At 48.9% G+C, this 26454-nt stretch overlaps 1 protein-coding gene, 1 long non-coding RNA gene and 1 pseudogene across 2 annotated transcripts; 2 read left to right on the top strand and 1 right to left on the bottom strand.

Moving 5' to 3' along the window:
• Positions 1-224: 224 nt before the first annotated feature.
• On the bottom strand, positions 225-1761 carry LOC125973213 (janus kinase and microtubule-interacting protein 3-like). Its single transcript, XM_068651747.1, has 4 exons — positions 1591-1761; positions 1147-1514; positions 942-1067; positions 225-573 (listed from the first exon to the last, which is right to left on the bottom strand). The coding sequence occupies exons 2-3, from the start codon at positions 1357-1359 to the stop codon at positions 951-953; spliced, it is 330 nt and encodes a 109-aa protein (XP_068507848.1). The 5' UTR covers positions 1360-1514; positions 1591-1761; the 3' UTR covers positions 225-573; positions 942-950.
• Positions 1762-8313: 6552 nt separating this feature from the next.
• Positions 8314-9288, top strand: LOC137840573 (uncharacterized). Its single transcript, XR_011087317.1, has 3 exons — positions 8314-8421; positions 8501-8626; positions 8996-9288. It is a non-coding gene; the product is annotated as an uncharacterized lncRNA (long non-coding RNA).
• Positions 9289-25844: 16556 nt separating this feature from the next.
• LOC125974392 (U2 spliceosomal RNA) lies at positions 25845-26052 on the top strand (annotated as a pseudogene).
• Positions 26053-26454: the final 402 nt, after the last annotated feature.

Here is a 26454-nt window from a genome sequence, read left to right as displayed (position 1 = left end):
ACGTCCTGTGTTCATCTACATATTTCCGTTTTGCTGTGCATCTTTTCCCTGCCATTTCGAGAGCCCAATTGACACTAATAGTTTACTGGAATGTGTTTGCCCATCCTACTTTGTGGAATTTCACCACATGCGCTTTAGACCAAAATACCAAATTGAACTCAAGTGAAGCCAACACGCACAACCGCCCCCCCCCCCCCCCACACACACACACACAAATGTTGATATGAACATAAAAGGGCCGCATGAATCCAAGCAAAGAGCCGCATGCGGTTCAGGAATTGCGGCTTGGCCAAACCTGTACTATACAACTTTATTTGTATAAAATTTTCACAACAGCTGTCACACAAACAAAGCGGGAAAAAACGAAGACGTGCGTGTTCCGCCCACGCTGGATTTATTTGCACCTTTGAAAAGACACCGTATTGCCGCAGATGTGGCAAAGAGTACTTTTGGGCATCTGAGACGGAAGGATGTCCAAAGCATCACGTCACCTGCTCTGGTCGGCATGGTGGTGGGACGTTGAGGTCAACCGCTTTGGGGTTGGCTGAATCTTTGGTCGCAGGATGCCACACACTTGAAGACAGAAGCAGAAAAGCAGAGCTAAATGCAAAATGTACTCACCGGTGACTCCAATTTTTCCCCCCCTGAAGAAATGGATGGACGGGTGGCCCCGGCTGGCCGGTGGGACTCTTGTTATTCTGACCCTTTTTAGTGCGCGTCTGGGGCAACAACCGTTTTTTGTGGCGCTCTCTTCTGGTTCAAGAGTGCCCTGCATGTGAATTTGCCTTTCCTGCCTTCTGATTGGATGAGCGCCGGTGTGACGCGGTGCCTCTGTCACCGTGGCGGGGGGTATACGTCGGCATCGGAGCGTCTGCCAACGTCTGAGACCGGCTGGCAGTGTATCGGAGGTGTCGAGTGCGGTGCCGCTGGAGCTCACTCACCAGCTGGTGTTAGGGCCACAGAATGAAGGCCAAGGAGAAGAATAGAAAGAGAAACAGAAACTTCTCCTCCAATTGTTTGATTTGTCTCTTCTGAGCTTCGATGAATTCTTTCAGCTCTTTGTTCGTCTAGGACGGACAAATGGAAAGTGGCCTTCAAAAGCCAGTAAGCGTGCAAGTAAGTGCCGGGCTGGCTTTGGGCCCTTACCTGTTGCGCGCTGTGCAGCAGATCCATTCTCTCTTGGAGGATGCAAGCGTCGCGCTCCCTCAACTCGCACATCAGGGCTCGCTTCCATTGGTCCACGGCGCTCCTAAGCTCTTCTCTCTGATCCGCCGTCAGCACGTCATTCACGCCAGCGTGGCTGGCTTTTTCGCCGTCCGTGGCGGGGCAGTCCCGCTGCGGTAGCGCCTCGTACAACATGGCCTCCAGCTCCAGGATCCTCTGGGCCGCAATCCTCGTCCATCAGTGGTCCGGCGGGAGATTTGAGGGCGGCTTACCTTATGAGCCTGGTCCATGGAACGCTTCCTGAAGTCCAACTCTTCATCCAGGTAGCCCTTCTGCTTACAGAACATATCCTAGCACAGCTCAAAGTCAGAATTGTTGGGGCACATTGCCGGAGTTTCCCTTGGCTGATGTCGCGTGTCTGTCTACCTTCTCACTTTCAATGTCCAACATCTACTGTTGAAGTGCTGACTTGGTCACTTTGATGTATTCTAACCACTGAGGAAAGGCTGCTGTCACATAAGCAGAATGCGAGAGCGTGCGTGGACGTGCGCGTTACCTTCTCGGCTAGGGTGAGAAGGGTCCTGGCGTGAATCACGACCACCTGCTCCTTGTTGGCGAGATTCTGCAAGAGCCCAAAGGCACAGCGTCAACAAGCTTCTTTCAGCGCAAAGCCTCCCAAAAGTCACATTTGAGCCATGCCGCACTGAACAACACCATCCCGCACTGAACAACACCATGCCGCACTGAACAACACCATCCCGCACTGAACAACACCATCCCGCACTGAACAACACCATGCCGCACTGAACAATACCATGCCGCACTGAACAACACCATGCCGCACTGAACAACACCATGCCGCACTAAACAACACCATGCCGCACTGAACAACAACATGCCGCACTGAACAATACAATGCCGCACTGAACAGCACCATGCCGCACTGAACAACACCATGCCGCACTGAACAACACCATGCCGCACTGAACTACACCATGCCGCACTGAACAACACCATGCCGCACTGAACAACACCATGCCGCACTGAACTACACCATGCCGCACTGAACAACACGACGCCGTACTGAACAACACAACGCCGCACAGAACAACACGACGCCGCACAGAATAACACAATACCGCACAGAACAGCACAATACCGCACAAACAGTTTTAGATTATATTATGTCGCAGTCATGTGACGCGGACATGACGTCAATAGGCGGAACTCACGGCAAAATTATAATCCGTGGGCGTGACTTGCAACAGGAAGTAGGAAAGCGGCAATGCTGGCAAACAAGACACAGCGGTTAGTAACACGACAACTAACAAGACAAATATTTTTTTTTTCAGCTTGCAACTTGACCGTCTAGAGCGGACAAGGTAATAACAACACATTGTTTTGGAAAATATGTTTTTTTTGTGTAGCCCTGAAAAGCGAGGGAGTGTGGCGTTTGGGAGGAACGTCGAACTCGGCGTCTGCTTCCAGCCACAGACGCCAAATTTTGATGATTATTTCGACTGGTCAACGGTTTTAAATTATTGCGTTGATTAAAAACTTTATTTAACTCTACTCTTAACTTTGCCGTTTCAGATATGCGGGTATTACACCGCGGAAATGACGTCAATAGGCTGAACTCTCGCCAAAATTCAAATCTGTGGGTGCAATGGCCTTGAGCGAGACAACGGATACAAACACGACGATTATCAACAGAAATATCTTTATTTTCTACTTGCAAGTGGACCGTCTAGAGCGTACACGGTAAGTACAACTCATTGTGTTTAAAAAGATTTACGTTTGTGAATGTTGGTTTAGGCTAAATGTTAATGTTTAATTTCATTCCTTTAGGTTCCACGGGGTTTGTTGGCTGTATGTTTTCCACTGCAAGAAGAGGCTCGTATCATTGACCAGCAGGAGCTACAATGGTGAGTACCCCTTTCGTCGCCCATTTATGTGAAACACTTCCTATTTCACGTCTAACAGTACTCGATTTAACAAATAACCATAAATAAATACAGTGTGGGCAGTCAAGTTAACATATGTGATTATCCTGCCTAATATGTTTATCACAAATATGTCACTAATCACTAAAATGTTTATTTGTTTATCACAACACCTTTGGACCTTCAGCAATCGATTATTTCCCTTCATCTACATAGAGACAGAACGATGGTGTCTTAAACATCTCATTCATTTCACCAAATAACTTCACGCAGGTGGATAACGGCCGTCTCGGTCACGCTATGTTGCGTGATGCAGTTTTGAAGAACTAAATGCATTTATTCAATGAATAAGTCAAGCTAGATCTATGTTTATGATGTTGTAAGTTACGGTACCGATTGAAGTTGAGTCCGAAGCCAGTGGAAAACAGCGCTGCGTTTGTGCTCTCCAGGTACAAATGTTGTGATCTCTGACTGACGACCGGGCGAGACTCGAGTAAGAGATGTCCAAACGAGCTCCGGCAGGGCGGGCCAAGGCAAAGCGAACGGACGCCCTTCAAGCCGCCAATGACGAGCTGAGAGCCAAACTGATGGACGTCCAGTTAGAACTTCAGCAGGAGAAGAACAAGATGAAAAACCTTAACAGACAGACACTGCCTGCCTCCCTGCCTGCCTGCCTGCCTGCCTGCCTGCCTCCCTGCCTGCCTCCCTGCCTGCCTGCCTCCCTCCCTCCCACCCAGTTTTCCCGATGTAGATTTGACATGCGTGTGCCATGACTGTGTCAGCCTACATCAACAAATGCAGCGAGGACGTCAGCACCACTAAGAATATCATCACCCAGGCCAACCAACGACCCTGGATGACTGAGGAGGTACGTCAAACGCTACGAGCGCCATGACTGTGTCAGCCTACATCAACAAATGCACCGAGGACGTCAGCACCACTAAGAATATCATCACCCGGGGCAACCAACGACCCTGGATGACTGAGGAGGTACGTCAAACGCTACGAACGCGGAACTCTGCCTTCAAGTCTGGCGACAAGGAGACACTGAGGACAGCGAGAGCCAACTTGAACCGTGCCATCAGGGTAGCGAAGCGAGACTGCAGTCGAAAAATTCAGGATCGTTTCCACGACGCCAACAACACCAGGATTATGTGGCAAGGCATACGGGCGATTACAGACTACAACTCACCCTCAGTCCCTGAGGTCTTAACAAAGACATCTAAAAATATCCGTAACATAATAAGAACTTCAAACATTAGCGGGGAGCCATCAATACGATGCGGTCACTTCGAAGTCTTGCCTCGAATTGAGTTACTCGGCTCGAGCTTCGGGTGACTTGAGAGGGGTTGGCGTCGTACAGAAATTAGATTGATTCCGGTGGAGTTAATTTAACTCGGGTGGTTAGATTACGGACGAATCTCCGAACCCGGCTAAGACAAACCCGTTACCGGGAAGCCGGGGGCACCTTATTGAAAGAGGTGCGTTTGACAATATATTTTCATAGGATATGTTACTTCTATTCAACTGCAATATCACCACTTTGTTGTAAGACGTATGCAACGAAATTTCGTTTTGTATGCACCATGTGCAGACAAGATGACAATAAAGTTTGTCTAAGTCTAAGTCATGTCAAGTCAGCTGTCTGGAGAGAGAGAGAAGTCAGGACCTGCGGGCGGAGCACCACCGTGTCACCGCCGCCATGACGGAACTCAAAAGCAAACTCCATGAGGAGAAGCAGAAAGAGTTAGCCGTTACCAGGGAGACATTACTGCGGCAGTATGAAATGGAGCTGATGAGAGTGATCAAAATCAAAGATGGAGAGATCCAGCGACTGAATGCCTTGGTCCTCAGCCTGAGGGACGACTCCATGGACAAGGTGATCCGCTCAATCCGTGTCTGACTATCCGCACGCCACGTCGGGCTCCGATGCGGCCGCTACCGTATTGTGTAGCTTGTCCCCAGTAAGCGTCGCGGCGCTCCGTTGCGGTCTCAACGGCCCGGTGTGGCGCAATGTCTGCTCAGGTGAGGAGCGGGGACGCTTTGCTGGCGGAGGTGGAGGAGACGCGGCGGTGTTGGGAGACCGAGCGGTGTCGCCTCCACCAGGAGCGCGGAAGAAACCCTGGCAGCGGCCCAGCAGGCCTGGCAGTCCCGAGCGGACGAGCTCCGATCGGCTCATCACCAGCATCGGGAGGAGCTGAGCCGAACCAAGAGAGACTGCGAGAGGGAGATCCGCTGACTGGTAGGACTGATCAGATGCGCGGTGCGTGGCTATGTTCCCAATTTCGTCGTATACCTGCAGTGCAATGACACCTAAAGCATTCTATTCTATTTCACAAGAAGAAAATGTCCGGTTGCTCGCTTCGCTTTTGTCACAGCAAAGGTGTTCTAGTCGATTCAAGAAAAAAATTGGCCGGTTGCTCTCTTTGTTTTTGTCACAATTCTGGCAAATGAGTTTGCCCGCCTGCCTGAACGCTCCCCGTTTGTACATCCAGATGGATGAGATCAAGCTGAAAGACAGAGCGGTTAGTGTTTTGGATAAAGCCCTGGGGCCGGCCACGTCCACCGCCTTCAGCTGCAGACTCAGGCTGGCGAGCAGCAGATCGCTGCCCTGAGGGATTCCCAAAGGGCGGGCCTAAACTACCCTGGAAGTGGGGTCAACGCCGCTACTAGCAATCCTCTTCATAGCGTAAGCCACCTCATCACACACTTGCAGTACGCATGACTTAGTTCGTTGCTGGAGGAAGGTAGCACAAAAACAGTTTTGAACTTTGAACGAGTGGTTGTGTGTGTGTGTTGCGGGGCGTTTTCAATCTCAGGAGGATCGGGACACGCGACGGTTTCATCTGAAAATCGCTGAGCTCAGCGCAGTCATCAGGAAACTGGAGGATCGAAGCGCCCTGCTTTCTGAAGAGCGCGATGAACTGGTAATTTATTGACGGCACGCTTGAAGGTTTGCGCTACGTTTGATGCGCGCCATCCAGCGAGGCACCCATTGCGCTTGCTTATTAGTTGAGCGGCGCGGCGAGTCGGTTGCCTGGTAGATGTCTTTTATTGGGAGCCAATGCCACGATTCCATTCAAACCGATGCAAAAGGAATGGATACGTTCTGGCCCGCGTGTTGTGCGTCTTTCACATCCCGCACTTCATGCTTGCAGCTAAAGCGACTGAGAGAAACAGAAAGCCAGTTTCTGCCACTCCTGTACAAAAACAAACGCCTGAGCAGGAAGAATGAAGAACTCTCGCTGGTGCTGTGTCGCCTTGAAAACAAAGTGCGCTTTGTCACCCAGGAGAACGAGGAGATGGCAAGCTTGGTAAGTCGACGTGGACAACGGCGGCGTGCCAACAGAGTCCACTGCATTTGTGTTCCACAGAGAAGGCCTAGTTCGCTCAATGACCTGGACCGCGGTTGCGGCCAGCAGGACAGTGAAATGGAGTTCCTTCAAGTTGTGGAGCAGCGGCACATCATCGACGACTTGTCCAAGGTCTTCAGGCAGGCGACTCGGTGCACGTACGGCAGCGCCGCGCTCGCTCGCTGTCGCCAGGAAACCTTTTCCGTCCAAAGCTTGGCCGGCGGCCGCCATCCAAAAAATTGGCCCCTTAAATTCCGACCTTTCAAGCAGGAGCATTGTGCGCACGCGTTTGAACACGCTTTAGACTTGTTTTGCCGTTTTCAGCAGCTCAAAGCTCCCGTTTTGTCAGCGCCTTTGCCACTCGCTGTGCGCTGAAAACGACGGACTCGCCCGGCTGCTCAGCCCGTCAACCATTAGCCGCGAGCGCGACGTCATTGTCCGTAGGCAGCTAGTGGCAAAATGCACCCTGTTAGAGTTGCGCTCGCTCCAACTTATTTTGGAAGAACCACACGGGAGACAAGTAAGTTCTTTTGGACACCTGCAGGTGGAGAGTCCATCCGTTGTACGAATGAAGTCTGACTCTCGGCTCCTGCACGAGCATTTTTATTAAGAGAAACAGGGTGGGTGTAAGCGTGGATTAAATGGAGAAAGCCCTTGACCTCTAGTCAAAACATAGCAAGGGGTGTTTTACAACTTTGTGTAGGAAGTTGCTATCGCTTATGATAGGGATAAATAAGGGATAAATAATATTATTTATTACAGGTTGCAGTCAAAGTCAAAGCAACATAATCATACGATAAAGATAATCTGGAAAACCCTGACACCCTGTAGTTGTCATTTTTGGAAAAGACGAGCGTCCCTCCAATCATCGCCGGTGACGTGTTTTTCAGGCTCTGGAGACAGGAGCTCATGTCAGAAATGTCATTGTGAGTCGCGTTTGTTTCTGCGCCGGAGCCGTTCGTTCCCTTTGCATCCAAAGAATCTCAAAGGCGGATTATTTGTGTCGACAGGAGAGAGATTTGCTGCTACGATACCGACGTCGAGAATCTCTGAGGAGGAACAAAGCGTGAGGTCCTGCAAGGTGAGTCTGTTTGTTTGCGGCTGCTTGGTGTTGCGCAAGATGAAATGGCCTTTTTCTCGCTATCGTTCCTCTCGTCGATTCATCGTGAGGTGTCGCTTCAGTTTGTTCAGAGAGATGTTTGCTTCCGCGCCCGCAGGTCATCGAAACATTTTACGGCTACGACGAAGACGTGTTGGTGGACTCGGACGGATCGTCCTTGTCTTTTCACACCGACAGAACCCCCGACACGGAACCCGAAGAGGTAGCCCGCCATTTCTGCCAGCGTATTGGCGCCAAACATTCCTCTTCAGCCTGGAATCGGACTCGTCTTTGCGTCGCGGGTGCTTTGTCGCCGGTCTGACTGATTCTGGGACTAGTGCTGTGTTGCATTGGTGTGTGCATGAGGAGGCGGAGCTTCGCTACCGCCAGCTGACGCAAGAATATCAAGCGCTGCAACGAGCCTACGCTCTGCTCGCCGAGACCAGCGGAGGGGACTACGACGCCGAGAAGGAGATCAAGGTGGCGCCCCTTCCCGCAACCCCCGGCCGGGTCGCAGCCTCCCCGTTCTCACCCAGCCCCGGGTGTTCTCTGGTCTGAAAGGAGGAGGAGGAGCCTCCCTCCTCCTCCTTTCAGACCAGAGAAAAGCTGATGGTAGAAATGGGTCACTATCAAAGCAGAGTAGCAGATCTGGAGTCAGCGCTGAAGCAACAAGGACAGGTAAGCTCATCAATGAGCACACCTTTTTCTCAGACAAAATAACTACATTCTTCAGTCACTCATTCGTCTGGCATTACTTAGGAGCGCCGTGGACCAATGGAAGCGAGCCCTGATGTGCGAGTTGAGGGAGCGCGACGCTTGCATCCTCCAAGAGAGAATGGATCTGCTGCACAGCGCGCAACAGGTAAGGGCCCAAAGCCAGCCCGGCACTTACTTGCACGCTTACTGGCTTTTGAAGGCCACTTTCCATTTGTCCGTCCTAGAGGAACAAAGAGCTGAAAGATTTCATCGAAGCTCAGAAGAGACAAATCAAACAATTGGAGGAGAAGTTTCTGTTTCTCTTTCTATTCTTCTCCTTGGCCTTCATTCTGTGGCCCTAACACCAGCTGGTGAGTGAGCTCCAGCGGCACCGCACTCGACACCTCCGATACACTGCCAGCCGGTCTCAGACGTTGGCAGACGCTCCGATGCCGACGTATACCCCCCGCCACGGTGACAGAGGCACCGCGTCACACCGGCGCTCATCCAATCAGAAGGCAGGAAAGGCAAATTCACATGCAGGGCACTCTTGAACCAGAAGAGAGCGCCACAAAAAACGGTTGTTGCCCCAAACGCGCACTAAAAAGGGTCAGAATAACAAGAGTCCCACCGGCCAGCCGGGGCCACCCGTCCATCCATTTCTTCAGGGGGGAAAAAAATTGGAGTCACCGGTGAGTACATTTTGCATTTAGCTCTGCTTTTCTGCTTCTGTCTTCAAGTGTGTGGCATCCTGCGACCAAAGATTCAGCCAACCCCAAAGCGGTTGACCTCAACGTCGCACCACCATGCCGACCAGAGCAGGTGACGTGATGCTTTGGACATCCTTCCGTCTCAGATGCCCAAAAGTACTCTTTGCCACATCTGCGGCAATACGGTGTCTTTTCAAAGGTGCAAATAAATCCAGCGTGGGCGGAACACGCACGTCTTCATTTTTTCCCGCTTTGTTTGTGTGACAGCTGTTGTGAAAATTTTATACAAATAAAGTTGTATAGTACAGGTTTGGCCAAGCCGCAATTCCTGAACCGCATGCGGCTCTTTGCTTGGATTCATGCGGCCCTTTTATGTTCATATCAACATTTGTGTGTGTGTGTGTGTGGGGGGGGGGGGGGGGGTTGTGCGTGTTGGCTTCACTTGAGTTCAATTTGGTATTTTGGTCTAAAGCGCATGTGGTGAAATTCCACAAAGTAGGATGGGCAAACACATTCCAGTAAACTATTAGTGTCAATTGGGCTCTCGAAATGGTAGGGAAAAGATGCACAGCAAAACAGAAATATGTAGATGAACACAGGACGTTTTTATCAGAGTGGGAAAGTTTCTATTTTTTGTTGAACGTGATGGCAAACCATTCTGCCTGATATGTCAGACCTCAGCGCATTTCAAAGATTCAAATGATCAGCGCCATGCACTTCAGCTAACTCCATGGCTAACATTGATCAGGCGTCGAACCCGCAACATCATGCTTAAGAGGTGGACATGCTAACCAGTGCGCCATTATGTCAACGCATAATAACTAAGTCTACTGATCAAAACAGCGGTTACTATATGACGTCGCTACGTCGTGGTCAAGTGACGCAGACAAGACATCAATGGACGGACCTTCCTCCGAAATTAGAATCCGTGGGCAGAGTTAACTTGTTTAAAAGGGAGTGGGCAGAAGAAATATTTAATTTATTTAAATCTATTTTGAGTGCACACCATTATGCCAATGCATAACAACTGTAAGTCTACTAAACAAAACAGCGGTTGCTATATGACGTCTGCCACGTCGTGGTCACGTGACGCGGACGTGGCGTCGACGCCTACTTTACATCCCACCGATCACAGGACCCCTTGGCTGCATAACCGCGCCCCCTTCCCAACTAATCGGATTTGCTATACGCGAAAACGACGCCAATGGGCGGGCTCTTCCGCCAGAATTTAAATCCGTGGGCGTGGCTCGCAACAGGAAGTAGGAAAATGGCGATGTTGACAAAGACACAGCGGATGGTAACATACGACTAACGAGAGAAATATTTTTATTTTCTGCTTGCAACTGGACCGTCCAGAGCGTACACGGTAAGTACAACTCATCGTTTTTAAAAAGAAGTACTTTTGTTGCCCTGAAAAGCGAGTGAGTGTGGCGTTTGGGGGGAACGTCGAATTTCGACGATTATTTCGACTGGTCAACGGTTGTAAATGATTGCGTTGATTAAAAACTTTAACTCTACTCTTAACTTTGCCGTTTCAGATATGCGGGTATTACACCGCGGAAATGACGTCAATAGGCTGAACTCTCGCCAAAATTCAAATCTCTGGGCGCAATGGCCTTGAGCGAGACAACGGATACAAACACGACGACTATCAACAGAAATATCTTTATTTTCTGCTTGCAAGTGGACCGTCTAGAGCGTACACGGTAAGTACAACTCATTAGGTTTAAAAAGATTTATGTTTGTGTAGTTTGCGTTGTGTTACATCTGTGAATGTTGGTTGAGGCTAAATGTTAATGTTTAATTTCCTTCCTTTAGGTTCCACGGTGTTTGTTGGCTGTAAGTTTTCCACTGCAAGAAGAGGCTCGTATCATTGACCAGGAGCGAGCTACAAGTATCATTGACCAGGAGCGAGCTACAATTGTGAGTAGCCATAACATTTATCTTAAAGACTTCCTATTTCATGTCTAACAGTACTTGATTTAACAAATAACCCGACGGGTGTGACGCCAAGCGACTCCGCCCAGCGCCTTTCTTTCCGTCACCTTTTCGGCCAACTGCTGATTGCTCTGACGCAGCAGCTGCTTCTCCTCCACCCACTTGACATTCTAGAAGAGACAAACGCGTGGACAGCTTTGGAATGTTGTGTCATTTTCATCCACAAATTCTTTGGTTGACTGGAAAATGACATTTGCTTTTCTCCGCATTTTCCCAGCCACGTTCGGGAGGGGGGGGGGTTGGTCCAGTAATGCCAGACGAATGAGTGACTGAAGAATGTAGCTATTTTGTCTGAGAAAAAGGTGTGCTCATTGATGAGCTTACCTGTCCTTGTTGCTTCAGCGCTGACTCCAGATCTGCTACTCTGCTTTGATAGTGACCCATTTCTACCATCAGCTTTTCTCTGGTCTGAAAGGAGGAGGAGGGAGGCTCCTCCTCCTCCTTTCAGACCAGAAAACACCCGAGGCTGGGTGAGAACGGGGAGGCTGCGACCCGGCCGGGGGTTGCGGGAAGGGGCGCCACCTTGATCTCCTTCTCGGCGTCGTAGTCCCCTCCGCTGGTCTGGGCGAGCAGAGCGTAGGCTCGTTGCAGCGCTTGATATTCTTGCGTCAGCTGGCGGTAGCGAAGCTCCGCCTCCTCATGCACACACCAATGCAACACAGCACTAGTACCAGAATCAGTCAGACCGGCGACAAAGCACCCGCGACGCAAAGACGAGTCCGATTCCAGGCTGAAGAGGAATGTTTGGCGCCAATAGGCTGGGAGAAATGGCGGGCTACCTCTTCGGGTTCCGTGTCGGGGGTTCTGTCGGTGTGAAAAGACAAGGACGATCCGTCCGAGTCCACCAACACGTCTTCGTCGTAGCCGTAAAATGTTTCGATGACCTGTGGGCGCGGAAGCAAACATCTCTCTGAACAAACTGAAGCGACACCTCACGATGAATCGACGAGAGGAACGATAGCGAGAAAAAGGCCATTTCATCTTGCGCAACACCAAGCAGCCGCAAACAAACAGACTCACCTTGCAGGACCTCACGCTTTGTTCCTCCTCAGAGATTCTCGACGTCGGTATCGTAGCAGCAAATCTCTCGCCTGTCGACACAAATAATCCGCCTTTGAGATTCTTTGGATGCAAAGGGAACGAACGGCTCCGGCGAAGAAACAAACGCGACTCACAATGACATTTGTGACATGAGCTCCTGTCTCCAGAGCCTGAAAAACACGTCACCTGCGATGATTGGAGGGACGCTCGTCTTTTCCAAAAGTGACAACTACAGGGTGTGTCAGGGTTTTCCAGATTATCTTTAGCGTATGATTATGTTGCTTTGACTTTGACTGCAACCTGTAATAAATAATATTATTTATCCCTTATTTATCCCTATCATAAGCGATAGCAACTTCCTACACAAAGTTGTAAAACACCCCTTGCTATGTTTTGACTAGAGGTCAAGGGCTTTCTCCATTCAATCCACGCTTACACCCACCCTGTTTCTCTTAATACAAATGCTCGTGCAGGAGCCGAGAGTCAGACTTCATTCGTACAACGGATGGACTCTCCACCTGCAGGTGTCCAAAAGAACTTACTTGTCTCCCGTGTGGTTCTTCCAAAATAAGTTGGAGCGAGCGCAACTCTAACAGGGTGCATTTTGCCACTAGCTGCCTACGGACAATGACGTCGCGCTCGCGGGTACTGGTTGACGGGCTGAGCAGCCGGGCGAGTCCGTCGTTTTCAGCGCACAGCGAGTGGCAAAGGCGCTGACAAAACGGGAGCTTTGAGCTGCTGAAAACGGCAAAACAAGTCTAAAGCGTGTTCAAACGTGTTAGGGTTTTCAGGTTAGTTTGATCCTATGATTATGTTGGAATGTAGACTGTAATGATTAAATCAATCATGTCTTGCCCTCACAATGTAATGATTAAATCAATCACGTCTGGCCCTCACAATGCAGAGTAAGATGAAGTGGTTGCTTCCTCTGCTTGATTGACCAGCTGCAGGGGAAGCAATCAAAGTTGTTCTGTTTCCCACAATAGTGTAAAACACCCCCAGCTCTGATCTTATCAGAGGCCGGGGGTTCACCAAACCTGTCCACTCCCACCCCCACTCTGTTCCTCCTAATAAATATGCCCTTGCAGGGAGGAGACTTTTAGACTTCATTCGATAATCGCTGTTCAGACAGCGACGAATGGACTCTCCACCTGCAGGTGTCTAAAAGAACTTGCTTGTCTTCTGTTTGGTTCTTGCAAAATAAGTTGGAGTGAGCAAATCTCTAACATTTTGGTGCCGAAACCCGGGATCCTCATACCCACCATCTGACCGGCGAAGGAGGACGTGCTGCATTGTCGACAAGCCAGCGTCCATTAGGAGGACCTGGAAAAGAAAGTCCTGGGAAGAGAATTCTTCGCTGGGCCAGCATCTTAGGTCTGCCTTCGTCTGACAGAGGTGGATTGACGGGATCCGGCGGTGCAACGAACCAGGGGACAAGTAAGTTAAAGCGCTAAAGATACGGCTTTGGTTTGTCCGAGCTATGAGATACGGCTTTGGTTTGTCCGAGCTATGAGATACGGCTTTGGTTTGTCCGAGCCATGAGATACGGCTTTGGTTTGTCCGAGCCATGAGATACGGCTTTGGTTTGTCCGAGCTATGAGATACGGCTTTGGTTTATCCGAGCTATGAGATACGGCTTTGGTTTGTCCGAGCCATGAGGCCTAAAAAAGCGCTGGAGTTTGTGTGATTGAGTGTGTGACTGGTAGGATAAATTGACTAAAAAGCAGTTCTAGCGTTGATCCATGGCAATAAAACAGGCTAGTAATTTGTTGAAAGGTCAATTTAAACCTGCATTGAGGATCCTCAAAGCAATAGTTAAATAAATAAATAAGTAATAATAGTAATAATAATAATAATAATATTTTTGAGACAAAGAGATTGTATAACCTAAAACTACTAGAATTAATATGGGAAATAAAAACGGTAAATCTCTTGCTCTGCTCTTCTTTAAAACGAGAAGTTCATGGCAAGTAGATTTCTTAATTGTATGCAATATATGCCGAAGTGGAAGAAAAAGTATGGAGTAGAAAGGAAGTTGAGAGTTCAAGTGGTAAAGAAATGCAACTTGCTTCTAGAAGATAAATAAATAAAATTAGAATGTGCTGTCCTCGTGTGCATGGGAGGGACCAGCTCATGATCGACCACAGGAAATGGCCAGCCTGTGACGAATCATTGGTGCTGGGAACTACCTTTTGCGTGCGAGAGCTGTGCATCTGTGTGCGTATATGTTAAAATGATGAACATTGGCTAAAGTTTTAGTATAAAAATTTTTTTTTGCTAGACTGTGGTCTATCCAATTTGCACCGCAGAACAGAAATGATTTTGAAAGATAAAAATGAGAGGAAAAAGAGAGAAATCTGTTTGCAAGCAGAAACTAATCCACACTAGTGCATGTTAAGTGTCGAGCCCACATGAGAAATTCGAAAAAAAAAAAAAAAAAAATGACAGAACATGCTTTCAGGAATTGGAAGAAGCTAAATTGTGAATTTAAGATTTTGCAATGCTACATTTAATAGGAATAATTGATTGGTTGTGTTATAAGATTATGCAAAATTCTAATTGCAAGCTAAATCTGAGCGATTGAGTTCTTCAAATTTAAAAACAAAGAAAAATTCAGATTAATTTGCCAATTGTTTGTTTTAGTTGAGTTTTTTTTTTTGAATTGGTGGATTGTTCTACCAGGAAACCTGAGTTGAAAGTGATATATGAGTGTTGTGTGGTGAGCTTGGATGAATTGGGACCGATGTGATAGGAAGACTCCTTTTTGGAGACTGTGTGAGATACATATGATGAGCATTGATGAATGATTGCCTGAATGAAAGGTTGAATGGTTGAAGTCGTTGGCGACTACTATGGAAAATTAGAGCGACTTTGATGAAAGAGTGATTTTGAGCAGGTTGAATGTTAGAAAGAAACACGTAGCTTTTGGATTGATAATTAACTAGAAAAAAAATGGAGAACCAGTAACACATGTAGAAGATGTGTGAACTGAGAAATTAAGAAACGTTTTGGAAAGAAAGTCAAACTAAATGATGATGAAATCATATGTAGTACTACAAAACTTTACTACATATGGATTCTCTAAATCATACTAACTAAAGAAACTACAACAAAGTGAAAATGTCTAATCATTTGCTAGCTGAGTCGCTCCCCATTCGGGGAGGCCATCCATTTACTTGCTAAGCTAGTTGTCAAAACAGGGGCAAGATTAGAGAATGGCATCTATAAATGACCTACCCTACCAAAGAACCTATGCAAATGGGCTGCAATATTGAGCCATGGTGCGCGTCACATGGCTCAAGAGGAGGGATAGTGGGGCAGGTCAGTCAGCTTTATACAACATATGGATTTGATTCATATTCAAAATATTTTCAAAACAAAACAAACATTTTTTTTTTGTAGAGCTTGTTTCAAAAAAAACAAAAAACAAAAAAAAAACAAAACAAAAAAACTCCTATTTGCCAGTTAAATGGGCACTACAATTGACTACGAGAGTTGCAAGCAACAGATGAAGAGCAGTCCTGGGCAGATTATCTAATCAGGACGCTCAAACTGAAAGATGTGTCCAATGCAAATTTACTGCCGCCTGATCTCTCCCCCTCACAGGTGGACAACCCTCAGGTTCACTGTGAGAGCTCACACACAGGAGGCGTGCTATGCGTGTTCGAAACTCCCCCCTTCCTCCACGCAAGTTCGCTTGGAGGCCAGAGCAATGAATGTCACTGAAGCGAAACGTATGGCATCCATGGGAGGAGTTGGATATCAACGCCGAGCAGTCACAATCAGTGATGCCGACCCATCCCACTCTGGACTTGCAGACGGTGCCTATGATGAACACTTCTGGGCAAATCTCAATGTGACTGTTAAAGGACGAACAATACCACAAGTGGCCTACACAGAGAGACCAGCTGGAGTGAATTACACATGTTACATCCAAGGTGGTTTATCCGATGCTGCCCGCCAACTGGACAGGAGTGTGTGCACCAGTGTGGGTGACAGACCACACCTACAGGATATGACATCATCAGCTGACAAGAGCACACAACTCTTCTGGACTCGACGCAGAGCAGTTGCAACCTTTGACCCTCATGACCCTGTCTGGGGTGCGAACGTTCCAGATGACCATAAAGTATGGTCCGTCGGAGACAAAGTTGTCCTTGCGCTCTTCCCTCAGATATACTGTTTCTGTGTTTTTCTTTTTGTTTTTATTGATAGCATTCTGGTCGCCTGTGGCACAGGGGCCGTGTAAGAATTTTCCTGCTAATGACATCTGGCCAGCAGGTTTTTCGCTTACACAATAAGTTTGATCTGGGGTGTTGAGGTAATGCCTCATCTTCACTGGAAAGTGTTTTCAAAGTCAAAGTCAAAGTCAAAGTCTCCTTTATTGTCAATAGCTCCGCATGTCAAGACACAAAGCGATCGAAATTACGTTTCTCACTATCCCAGGGTAACAAGACAGAGTTCACAACGCACATACAAGTAAACAACACAGGAAAAATAAAACAAGAAGATGAACGATAAGAGTGATAGCACGCTAGCCGCTCCCGATCCACAGCAGAGTCCGGAAAGATGACAGTCAACCAGGCCACTGTGAACACGAGCACACAGCAGGCACGCACTGTCCGGTTCGTGGATCTTATCAGGCGAACGCAACCCATCTTGTCGTCCCGCGAACGAACGTACGCCAGTAGAATGGAAGGCACGGCTGGGCGAGGTGGGGTGGCCGCAAGCCTGGCCCGATGTCTCCGCGCTGGCCCCTCTCCCGCTGCCTCACAGACCCGCTGCCGACGCATCCCAACAATGCTCCAGGACGGAGCAGTCCGAGCTCACGACGCAGTCCAACCGGGGGAGGAAGAGCAGGCCAGTCCGGCTGTCCACTCCCACCCCCACTCTGTTCCTCCTAATAAATATGCCCTTGCAGGGAGGAGACTTTTAGACTTCATTCGACAGCGAATGGACCTGCAGGTGTCCAAAAGAACTTGCTTGTCTTCTGTTTGGTTCGTGCAAAATAAGTTGGAGTGAGCAAATCTCTCTAACAAAACGCGTGCGCACAATGCTCCTGCTTGAAAGGTCGGAATTTAATTTTTTGGATGGCGGCCGCCGGCCAAGCTTTGGACGGAAAAGGTTTCCTGGCGACAGCGAGCGAGCGCGGCGCTGCCGTACGTGCACCGAGTCGCCTGCCTGAAGACCTTGCTCCACAACTTGAAGGAACTCCATTTCACTGTCCTGCTGGCCGCAACCGCGGTCCAGGTCATTGAGCGAACTAGGCCTTCTCTGTGGAACACAAATGCAGTGGACTCTGTTGGCACGCCGCCGTTGTCCACGTCGACTTACCAAGCTTGCCATCTCCTCGTTCTCCTGGGTGACAAAGCGCACTTTGTTTTCAAGGCGACACAGCACCAGCGAGAGTTCTTCATTCTTCCTGCTCAGGCGTTTGTTTTTGTACAGGAGTGGCAGAAACTGGCTTTCTGTTTCTCTCAGTCGCTTTAGCTGCAAGCATGAAGTGCGGGATGTGAAAGACGCACAACACGCGGGCTAGAACGTATCCATTCCTTTTGCATCGGTTTGAACGGAATCGTGGCATTGGCTCCCAATAAAAGACATCTACCAGGCAACCGACTCGCCGCGCCGCTCAACTAATAAGCAAGCGCAATGGGTGCCTCGCTGGATGGCGCGCATCAAACGTAGCGCAAACCTTCAAGCGTGCCGTCAATAAATTACCAGTTCATCGCGCTCTTCAGAAAGCAGGGCGCTTCGATCCTCCAGTTTCCTGATGACTGCGCTGAGCTCAGCGATTTTCAGATGAAACCGTCGCGTGTCCCGATCCTCCTGAGATTGAAAACGCCCCGCAACACACACACACAACCACTCGTTCAAAGTTCAAAACTGTTTTTGTGCTACCTTCCTCCAGCAACGAACTAAGTCATGCGTACTGCAAGTGTGTGATGAGGTGGCTTACGCTATGAAGAGGATTGCTAGTAGCGGCGTTGACCCCACTTCCAGGGTAGTTTAGGCCCGCCCTTTGGGAATCCCTCAGGGCAGCGATCTGCTGCTCGGCAGCCTGAGTCTGCAGCTGAAGGCGGTGGACGTGGCCGGCCCCAGGGCTTTATCCAAAACACTAACCGCTCTGTCTTTCAGCTTGATCTCATCCATCTGGATGTACAAACGGGGAGCGTTCAGGCAGGCGGGCAAACTCATTTGCCAGAATTGTGACAAAAACAAAGAGAGCAACCGGCCAATTTTTTTCTTGAATCGACTAGAACACCTTTGCTGTGACAAAAGCGAAGCGAGCAACCGGACATTTTCTTCTTGTGAAATAGAATAGAATGCTTTAGGTGTCATTGCACTGCAGGTATACGACAAAATTGGGAACATAGCCACGCACCGCGCATCTGATCAGTCCTACCAGTCAGCGGATCTCCCTCTCGCAGTCTCTCTTGGTTCGGCTCAGCTCCTCCCGATGCTGGTGATGAGCCGATCGGAGCTCGTCCGCTCGGGACTGCCAGGCCTGCTGGGCCGCTGCCAGGGTTTCTTCCGCGCTCCTGGTGGAGGCGACACCGCTCGGTCTCCCAACACCGCCGCGTCTCCTTCACCTCCGCCAGCAAAGCGCCCCCGCTCCTCACCTGAGCAGACATTGCGCCACACCGGGCCGTTGAGACCGCAACGGAGCGCCGCGACGCTTACTGGGGACAAGCTACACAATACGGTAGCGGCCGCATCGGAGCCCGACGTGGCGTGCGGATAGTCAGACACGGATTGAGCGGATCACCTTGTCCATGGAGTCGTCCCTCAGGCTGAGGACCAAGGCATTCAGTCGCTGGATCTCTCCATCTTTGATTTTGATCACTCTCATCAGCTCCATTTCATACTGCCGCAGTAATGTCTCCCTGGTAACGGCTAACTCTTTCTGCTTCTCCTCATGGAGTTTGCTTTTGAGTTCCGTCATGGCGGCGGTGGCACGGTGGTGCTCCGCCCGCAGGTCCTGACTTCTCTCTCTCTCCAGACAGCTGACCTGACATGACTTAGACTTAGACAGACTTTATTGTCATCTTGTCTGCACATGGTGCATACAAAACGAAATTTCGTTGCATACGTCTTACAAGAAAGTAGTGATATTGCAGTTGAATAGAAGTAACATATCCTATGAAAATATATTGTCAAACGCACCTCTTTCAATAAGGTGCCCCCGGCTTCCCGGTAACGGGTTTGTCTTAGCCGGGTTCGGAGATTCGTCCGTAATCTAACCACCCGAGTTAAATTAACTCCACCGGAATCAATCTAATTTCTGTACGACGCCAATCCCTCTCAAGTCACCCGAAGCTCGAGCCGAGTAACTCAATTCGAGGCAAGACTTCGAAGTGACCGCATCGTATTGATGGCTCCCCGCTAATGTTTGAAGTTCTTATTATGTTACGGATATTTTTAGATGTCTTTGTTAAGACCTCAGGGATTCCTTTGTATAGCGCACCCAAGCACTAGTTTTGCCGAAGTAAATGTTGATATGGGTCCGTTCCACTTGGTCGCTCATGCAGCGAGCCGACCAACTTGTTTATTCGAAAGAGAATCGAATTAATAAAAGTGTGACAATAATACCATTTAAGAAGAAAATTAATGCACTTTATATTATTAATTCTAACTTCTTATATGTAAATCTAGCACTTAACTGTCGGAGTGCTTCACCCCACTTGATTGCTTTAAAAAGAGTAACAACTTTCTTAAAACGAATAAAAATGTCTTACTCTATTTAGATTTGCCCAGTAATTAATTTGGAAGGCAAGTCTATTTTTCGATCGTGTCCTGTTTAACTTTTGACGCGGCCCGACAAATTTAGGAACTGGGCCGCGCCCGACCGACAATCGAAATACTTTTATCCTTCACCAATTCTAATAATCTATTTTAACCATCGTCGTTATTTTATTTAGAGGAAGTAAATTTTCAAACGAATTCACTTTTAACGAAATTCACTCTTCCCTTAAATATCTACGAAAGTTATTTAATTCTCTAACATGTTCGGAGTTACGTTTTACGCGGCCCGTCAAAAGGGGGAACGGGCCTGCGCCCTTCAAATAATTAAATTACTTTCAGTTCTACACCAAACTAATAATCCAATTTAAACACTTCCGTTAATTTATTCAGACGAAGCAAACTTTCAAACGAATTGAAATTCACTCGTGTGTCAAATAACTACGAAAGTTATTCAATTCTCTACAATTATCTGATGTTACTTTTATTTATTACGGTCCTATGTTATACCATAATAACCCCCCGCACATTAATCAAATCGTCAAATCAACCCCAAACCATCGATTGCACATTCAGTACAAATCAGAGCACAACCAAGTAAATAATATACGAAACACATTTATTGAAGAAACATGAAATACAATTACAAATCTCAATTACTCCAGAAACCGAACAATTTCACTCACTGATACCCGTGTTAATAAAATCATTCAACCCCAGAACAATTCGATTGCAAAACACAGTTCATGAAAGAGGGAAAAGGTAGATACCAGCTGCGTGCTATTTTTGGTGGAAGCAAAGTCGAGTGATCAATTCGATCTTACTTCTAAAATCCAAATTAGAGAAACAGGCTGGCCTCGAGGGGGCCGGCGGCCCGATGACTCTTCCCCACTCGCTAAAATACATAAAAGTCGTTTTCTCTCACCTAGTTTCTCCTGTAAAGTTGTCCAGTCCAATTTTTGGAGTAAATCCAAGTTAATTTCGGACCAGCGATCCTGCGTCTCACACAAAGATCCCGGGACTCTGGAAAAAATCTTGAAGCTCCTTCGGGCTTCTTCACGTATTCTTTGGGGGAAAAAGCCTCTTAGCTGCTCCTGCAGGACTTTTTATAGGCTTGTCTGGTACCTATATCCTCTCTATAGGGTAAGACCGCCTAGTTTCCCACGCCTTATAGATTTTGGTCAGTTTTCCCACGCTGTATAGGGTTTGGACAATTTTCCCACGCTCGTACACCTGCTGTCCTTCAGCAGATGTTTCCGCCTTGACCATGCATTACTTTCCACCAATGTACAGCTAGCCCCTGGTAAAGCCTTTCACTTCCCCTTTTCTTCACTTCCTGTTTCATGAAAATAACTTTTTAAAGTTACGCTTCAATTAACTCTGAAATAAAAATCCAAACCTTTGATCTATTTCTTTAAACAATTCATGTCACGCCACTATTCTCATAGTGGCGGGCCTCTTGACCAAATTGACTAACAATATTGCTTTAATCTGTTACAGAATACATTTTTAGCCAAGCAAAGAAATCAAAAAGTAAAAATCACATTTGTGCTTCTCCAAACAATTTATGTCACGCCACTATTCTCATAGTGGCGGGCCTCTTGATCAAATTGACTAACAATATTGCTTTAAGCTGTTACAGAATACATTTTTAGCCGAGCAAAGAAATCAAAAAGTAAAAATCACATTTGTGCTTCCATGCGTGACTCACAATCCGACACCGTGTTCCTGTTTTATTTCTATTTTAACTAGTTTAGCTTATTGTGGCCCCTTTTTGCCAAATCCTGTCAGTGCAGCACTAAAGTATCAAGAACTTTCAAAGGTTTTTGCAAAATAGCAATCTTTGCCTTTTGTTCTAACCTGGAGTACCCATTTAGTAGGTAACTACGCTGTGTATTTGGACTGAGAATGGTGAAAGAATGTACATATATGCCTCATAAACTGTATGCATGACTTCCATGCAGCACAACCATCCATCCATTCATCTATTCCGCTTATCCGGGGTCGGGTCGCGAGGGCAGCAGCTTTGGGAGGGACTCCCGGAGTTCCCTCTCCCCAGCCACTTCATCCAGCTCATCCCGGGGGATCCCAAGGCGTTCCCAGGCCAGCTGAGAGACATAGTCTCTCCAGCACGTCCTGGGTCGTCCCCGGGGTCTCCTACCGGTGGGACATGCCCGGAACACCTCCCCAGGGAGGCGTCCAGGAGGAATCCTGATAAGATGCCCGAGCCACCTCATCTGGCTCCTCTCAACGTGGAGGAGTAGCGACTCTACTCCGAGTCTCTCCCAGATGACCGAGCTTCTCACCCTATCTCAAAGGGAGAGCCCAGACATCCTGCCGAGAAAACTAATTTTGGCCTTTTGTATCCAGGATCTTGTTCTTTCGGTCACGACCCATAGCTCGTGACCATAGGTGAGCGTAGGAGCGTAAATCGACCGGTAAATTGAGAGCTTTGCCTTTTGGCTCAGCTCTCTCTTTACCACAACGGACCAGTACAGGGTCCGCATTACTGCCGACGTTGCACCGATTCGCCTGTCAATCTCGCGCTCCATCCCCCCCTCACTCGTGAACAAGACTTCAAGATACTTGAACTCCTCCACTTGGGGCAGGATCTCATCCCCGATCCGGAGAGTGCATTCCACCCTTTTCCGATCGAGGACCATGGACTCGGATTTGGAGGTGCTGACCGTCATCCCGACCGCTTCACACTCGGCTGCGAACCGTTCCAGCGAGAGCTGGAAATCACGGCCTGAAGAAGCCAACAGCACCACGTCATCTGCAAAAAGCAGAGACGCGATGCTGAGGTCCCCAAACTGGACCCCCTCAACGCCTCGGCTGTGCCTAGAAATTCTGTCCATAAAAATTATGAACAGAATCGGTGACAAAGGGCAGCCTTTGTCCAACCCTCACTGGGAACGAATCCGACTTACTGCCGGAAATGCGGACCAGACTCTGGCATCAGTGATACAGGGACCAAACCGCCCTTATCAGTTGGCTCGGCACCCCATACTCCCGAAGCACCCTCCTCAGAACCTCCCGAGGGACACGGTCGAACGCCTTCTCCAAGTCCACAAAACACATGTGGACTGGTTGGGCGAACTCCCATGCACCCTCGAGGATCCTGCCGAGGGTGTAGAGCTGGTCCACTGTTCCACGGCCAGGACGAAAGGCACACAGCTCCTCCTGAATCCGAGGTTCGACCTCCCGACGGACCCTCCTCTCCAGCACCCCTGGAGAGACCTTACCGGGGAGGCTGAGGAGTGTGAATCCCCTGTAATTGGAACACATCCTCCGGTCCCCCTTCTTAAAGAGGGGAACCACCACCCCAGTCTGCCAATCCAGAGGCACTGTCCCCGATGTCCACGCAATGTTGTAGAGGCGTGTCAGCCATGACAGCCCCACAACATCCAGAGCCTTTAAGAACTCCGGGCGGATCTCATCTACCCCCGGGGCCTTGCCACCGAAAAGTTTTTTTAACTACCTCAGTGACTTCGAGAGATTGGAGAATCCGCCTCAGAGTCTCCAGGCCCTGCTTCCTCAATGGAAGGCGTTTAGGTGGAATTGAGGTCTTCGAAGGATTCTCCCCACCGACTCACGACGCCCCGAGTCGAGGTCAGCAGCACGCCATCCCCACTATAAACAGTGTTGGCGTTGCACTTCTTCCCCCTCCTGAGACACCGGATGGTGGACCAGAATTTCCTCGAAGCCGTCCGGAAGTCATTGTCCATGGCCTCACCAAACTCCTCCCACGCCCGGGTTTTTGCCTCAGCAGCCGCCGAAGCTGTGTTCCGCTTGGCCATCCGGTACCTGTCAGCTGCCTCCGGAGTCCCGCAGGCCAAAACGGCCCGATAGGACTCCTTCTTCAGCTTGACAGCATCCCTTACCGCCGGTGTCCACCAGCGGGTTTGGGGATTGCCGCCACGACAGGCACCAACGACCTTACTGCCACAGCTTCGGTCGGCCGCCTCAACAATGGAGGCGCGGAACATGGTCCACTCAGACTCAATGTCCCCCGCCTCCCCCGGGACGTGGGAAAAGCTCTGCCGGAGGTGGGAGTTGAAGCTCTTCCTGACAGGAGATTCTGCCAGACGTTCCCAGCAGACCCTCACAGAGTGTTTGGGTCTGCCAGGTCGGACCAGCATCTTCCCCCACCATCGGAGCCAACCCACCACCAGGTGGTGATCAGTTGACAGCTCCGCCCCTCTTTTCTCCCGAGTGTCCAAAACATGCGGCCGCAAATCTGATGACACAACTACAAAGTCCTGGTGCCATTGCCCACGTGAGCATTGAAGTCACCCAGTAGAACGATGGAGTCCCCAGAAGGAGCGCTCTCCAGCACTTCCTCCAGGGACTCCAAGAAGGGTGGGCATAGACACAAACAACAGTCAGGACCCGTCCCCCCACCTGAAGGCGGAGGGAAGCTACCCTCTCGTTCACCGGGGTGAACCCCAATGTGCACACGCCCAGCCGGGGGGGCAATAAGTATACCCACCACATCTGCTCGACACATCTCACCGTGGGCAACTCCAGAGTGGAAGAGAGTCTAGCCCCTCTCGAGAGGGCTTCTACCGGAACCCAAACTGTGCGTGGAGGCTAGTCCGACTATATCTAGTCAGAATTTTTCTGCCTCGCACACCAGCTCGGGCTCCTTTCCAGCCAGAGAGGTGATATTCCATGTCCCAAGAGCTAGCTTCTGCAGCCGGGGATCAGACCGCCAAGGTCCCTGCCTTTGGCCACCGCCCAGTTCACATTGCACTCGACCCCTTTGGCCCCTCGCACAGGTGGTGAGCCCATGGGAAGGGGGACCAACGTTTCCTTTTCGGATTGTGCCCGGCCGGGCCCCATGGGCGAAGGCCCGGCCACCAGACGCTCGCCTTCGAGCCCCGCCTCCAGGTGCAGCACAACCAACGTGTGGAAAAGATAATGCGCACGACATTTTTTCTCAAAAGCATGACTTGAAAGAAGGTCCAAACCAGACAAACAGCAGAGGATGGTTTTGATCCATACACCTCTGGGTTATGGGCCCAGCACGCTCCCGCTGCGCCACTCTGCTGCTCAGTGCTAGCAATTCATCAAGTCCTCTAATCGGCTAACAAGCATTCGGTTCCAACTCGTAACTGGATTCTGACTGTCACTCATATTGTTCATTACATTATGAACAAAGCTCAGTCGGGCAGCACTAACCTGGATGCTGGTGGAGAAACCAACTTTTTATCCACTTTCACATTTTATTAGAAATGTCAACAAAATTCAATGTTGAAACTGCAGTTGGTAGGTAGTGTCGCTGAAGCGCTGGATTTAGGCTCTCAGTCTCTACTAAGGCGTGCGTTCAAATCTTGTGTTAGTTCCGCTCTATTATTCTGGCCTGACTCTTTTTGGCGCAGCCGTTGTACATATGATGACCCTGGAAAGTTCTTGGCAAATTCTCAATCTTTGCCTTTCATGTTCATCGGGTCTACCATTTTAATAGGTATCTACACTGTGTATTTGGATAGAGACTGGTCAAAGGGGACACATATATGCCTCGTGAACTACTACATGCATTACTGCGGATGAAGAAGAGTGAACAAATAAGTCATCAGACAAGTTTGCCGATTTTTTTGTGCCCATTAGAGCAGCACTCTGTTCCGTACTGTAACCTGTTAGGTTTGTTCCCAGTTCTTTATCTTTAATGTTCGATATGCTAACAGTAATTACCAAGAGAAAGCCTTCACAGTTTAACTATTTAATGTATGCCAAAATGATTGCTGCACAGCTGTGGAGCCCTTTCTGTGAGATGCAGAAGAAGGTTCCTCTCCCAGCGCCAAGGTTCCTGCTCTTATACTACTCTGGCCGCCTTCCTGCAAGGAGGCGACTGCCTAGCCTGTGTGATAATGTGTGACCTTGTCATCTTAACCGAGAGTGACTTCTACATATGTGCAAAGGGTGTCATAGAGTAGAGAAAGCTAATAAAGCAAGAGAAGTGTTACAGCGATATAATGGCATAGCTCAAGCTCCCTAGCTAATCACATGTGCCAAAGAGGCCTATTCTAACAAACCGTTGGTGAGAATGGGTAGACGGGGAAGCCTGTAAGCGAGTCCCTCACTCGCATACTCCATCGCTTCTCTGCCTTTTGGCTAAGATCAAGTGTAGTATCTGTTCTTGGGTTTGGGGGATTAAGAGAGCTGACCGTAGAAGAGAGAATTTTAACCATAAAAGTGGTGATTTTACCCTTGCTTTTACTAATCAGTTCTGTTTTCATCCCAGCAAGTAAGTTGCTTTTAGAATTGGACCGAGCCATTTTTTACTTCACCTGGAAATCCAAGTCAGAGGGACTGAAGAGGGACACCATGAAGAAAAAGAAAAAAAAACAGAGGAGAAGGAGTCCCTAACTTAAAACTCTTCCTCGGAAGCAGATATGTTGCCCTGGACCTGCGAAGCGCGCTCGTTACACCAAATGCATCGAAAAGCCAAGCAATGACACGATTCTGGATGGGCTCATACTGTCACGGTCGGGTGGTGGAGCATGGAGCAGGACGACCAAGTGCAGCTTGGACCAGGGTTTATTGAAGCAACTCAAAATACAGACTCGGTAAACTGACATGACTTAAACAATAACTTGACTGACTGACCGGGACGTGGAACAAGAAGACAGCAGGACATGACGGCACCAAGACAGGACGACACACCGAACGACAGGAACCAAAACCAATGACCAAAACCAATG

This window comes from Syngnathus scovelli, chromosome 8 (assembly GCF_024217435.2).
Source record: "Syngnathus scovelli strain Florida chromosome 8, RoL_Ssco_1.2, whole genome shotgun sequence".
Lineage (NCBI taxonomy): Eukaryota > Metazoa > Chordata > Actinopteri > Syngnathiformes > Syngnathidae > Syngnathus > Syngnathus scovelli.
Note: the sequence above shows the minus strand (reverse complement) of the source record. Positions and strands in the feature narration are given on the sequence as shown.

Excerpts from the sequence above, each read along its gene's own strand:
- LOC125973213 (XM_068651747.1), bottom strand. The coding sequence starts at position 1,359 with ATGTTGTACGAGGCGCTACCGCAGCGGGACTGCCCCGCCACGGACGGC. Across the intron at positions 1,068-1,146 it reads TGCTGCACAGCGCGCAACAG|ACGAACAAAGAGCTGAAAGA; the intron begins GTAAGGGCCCAA and ends TGTCCGTCCTAG.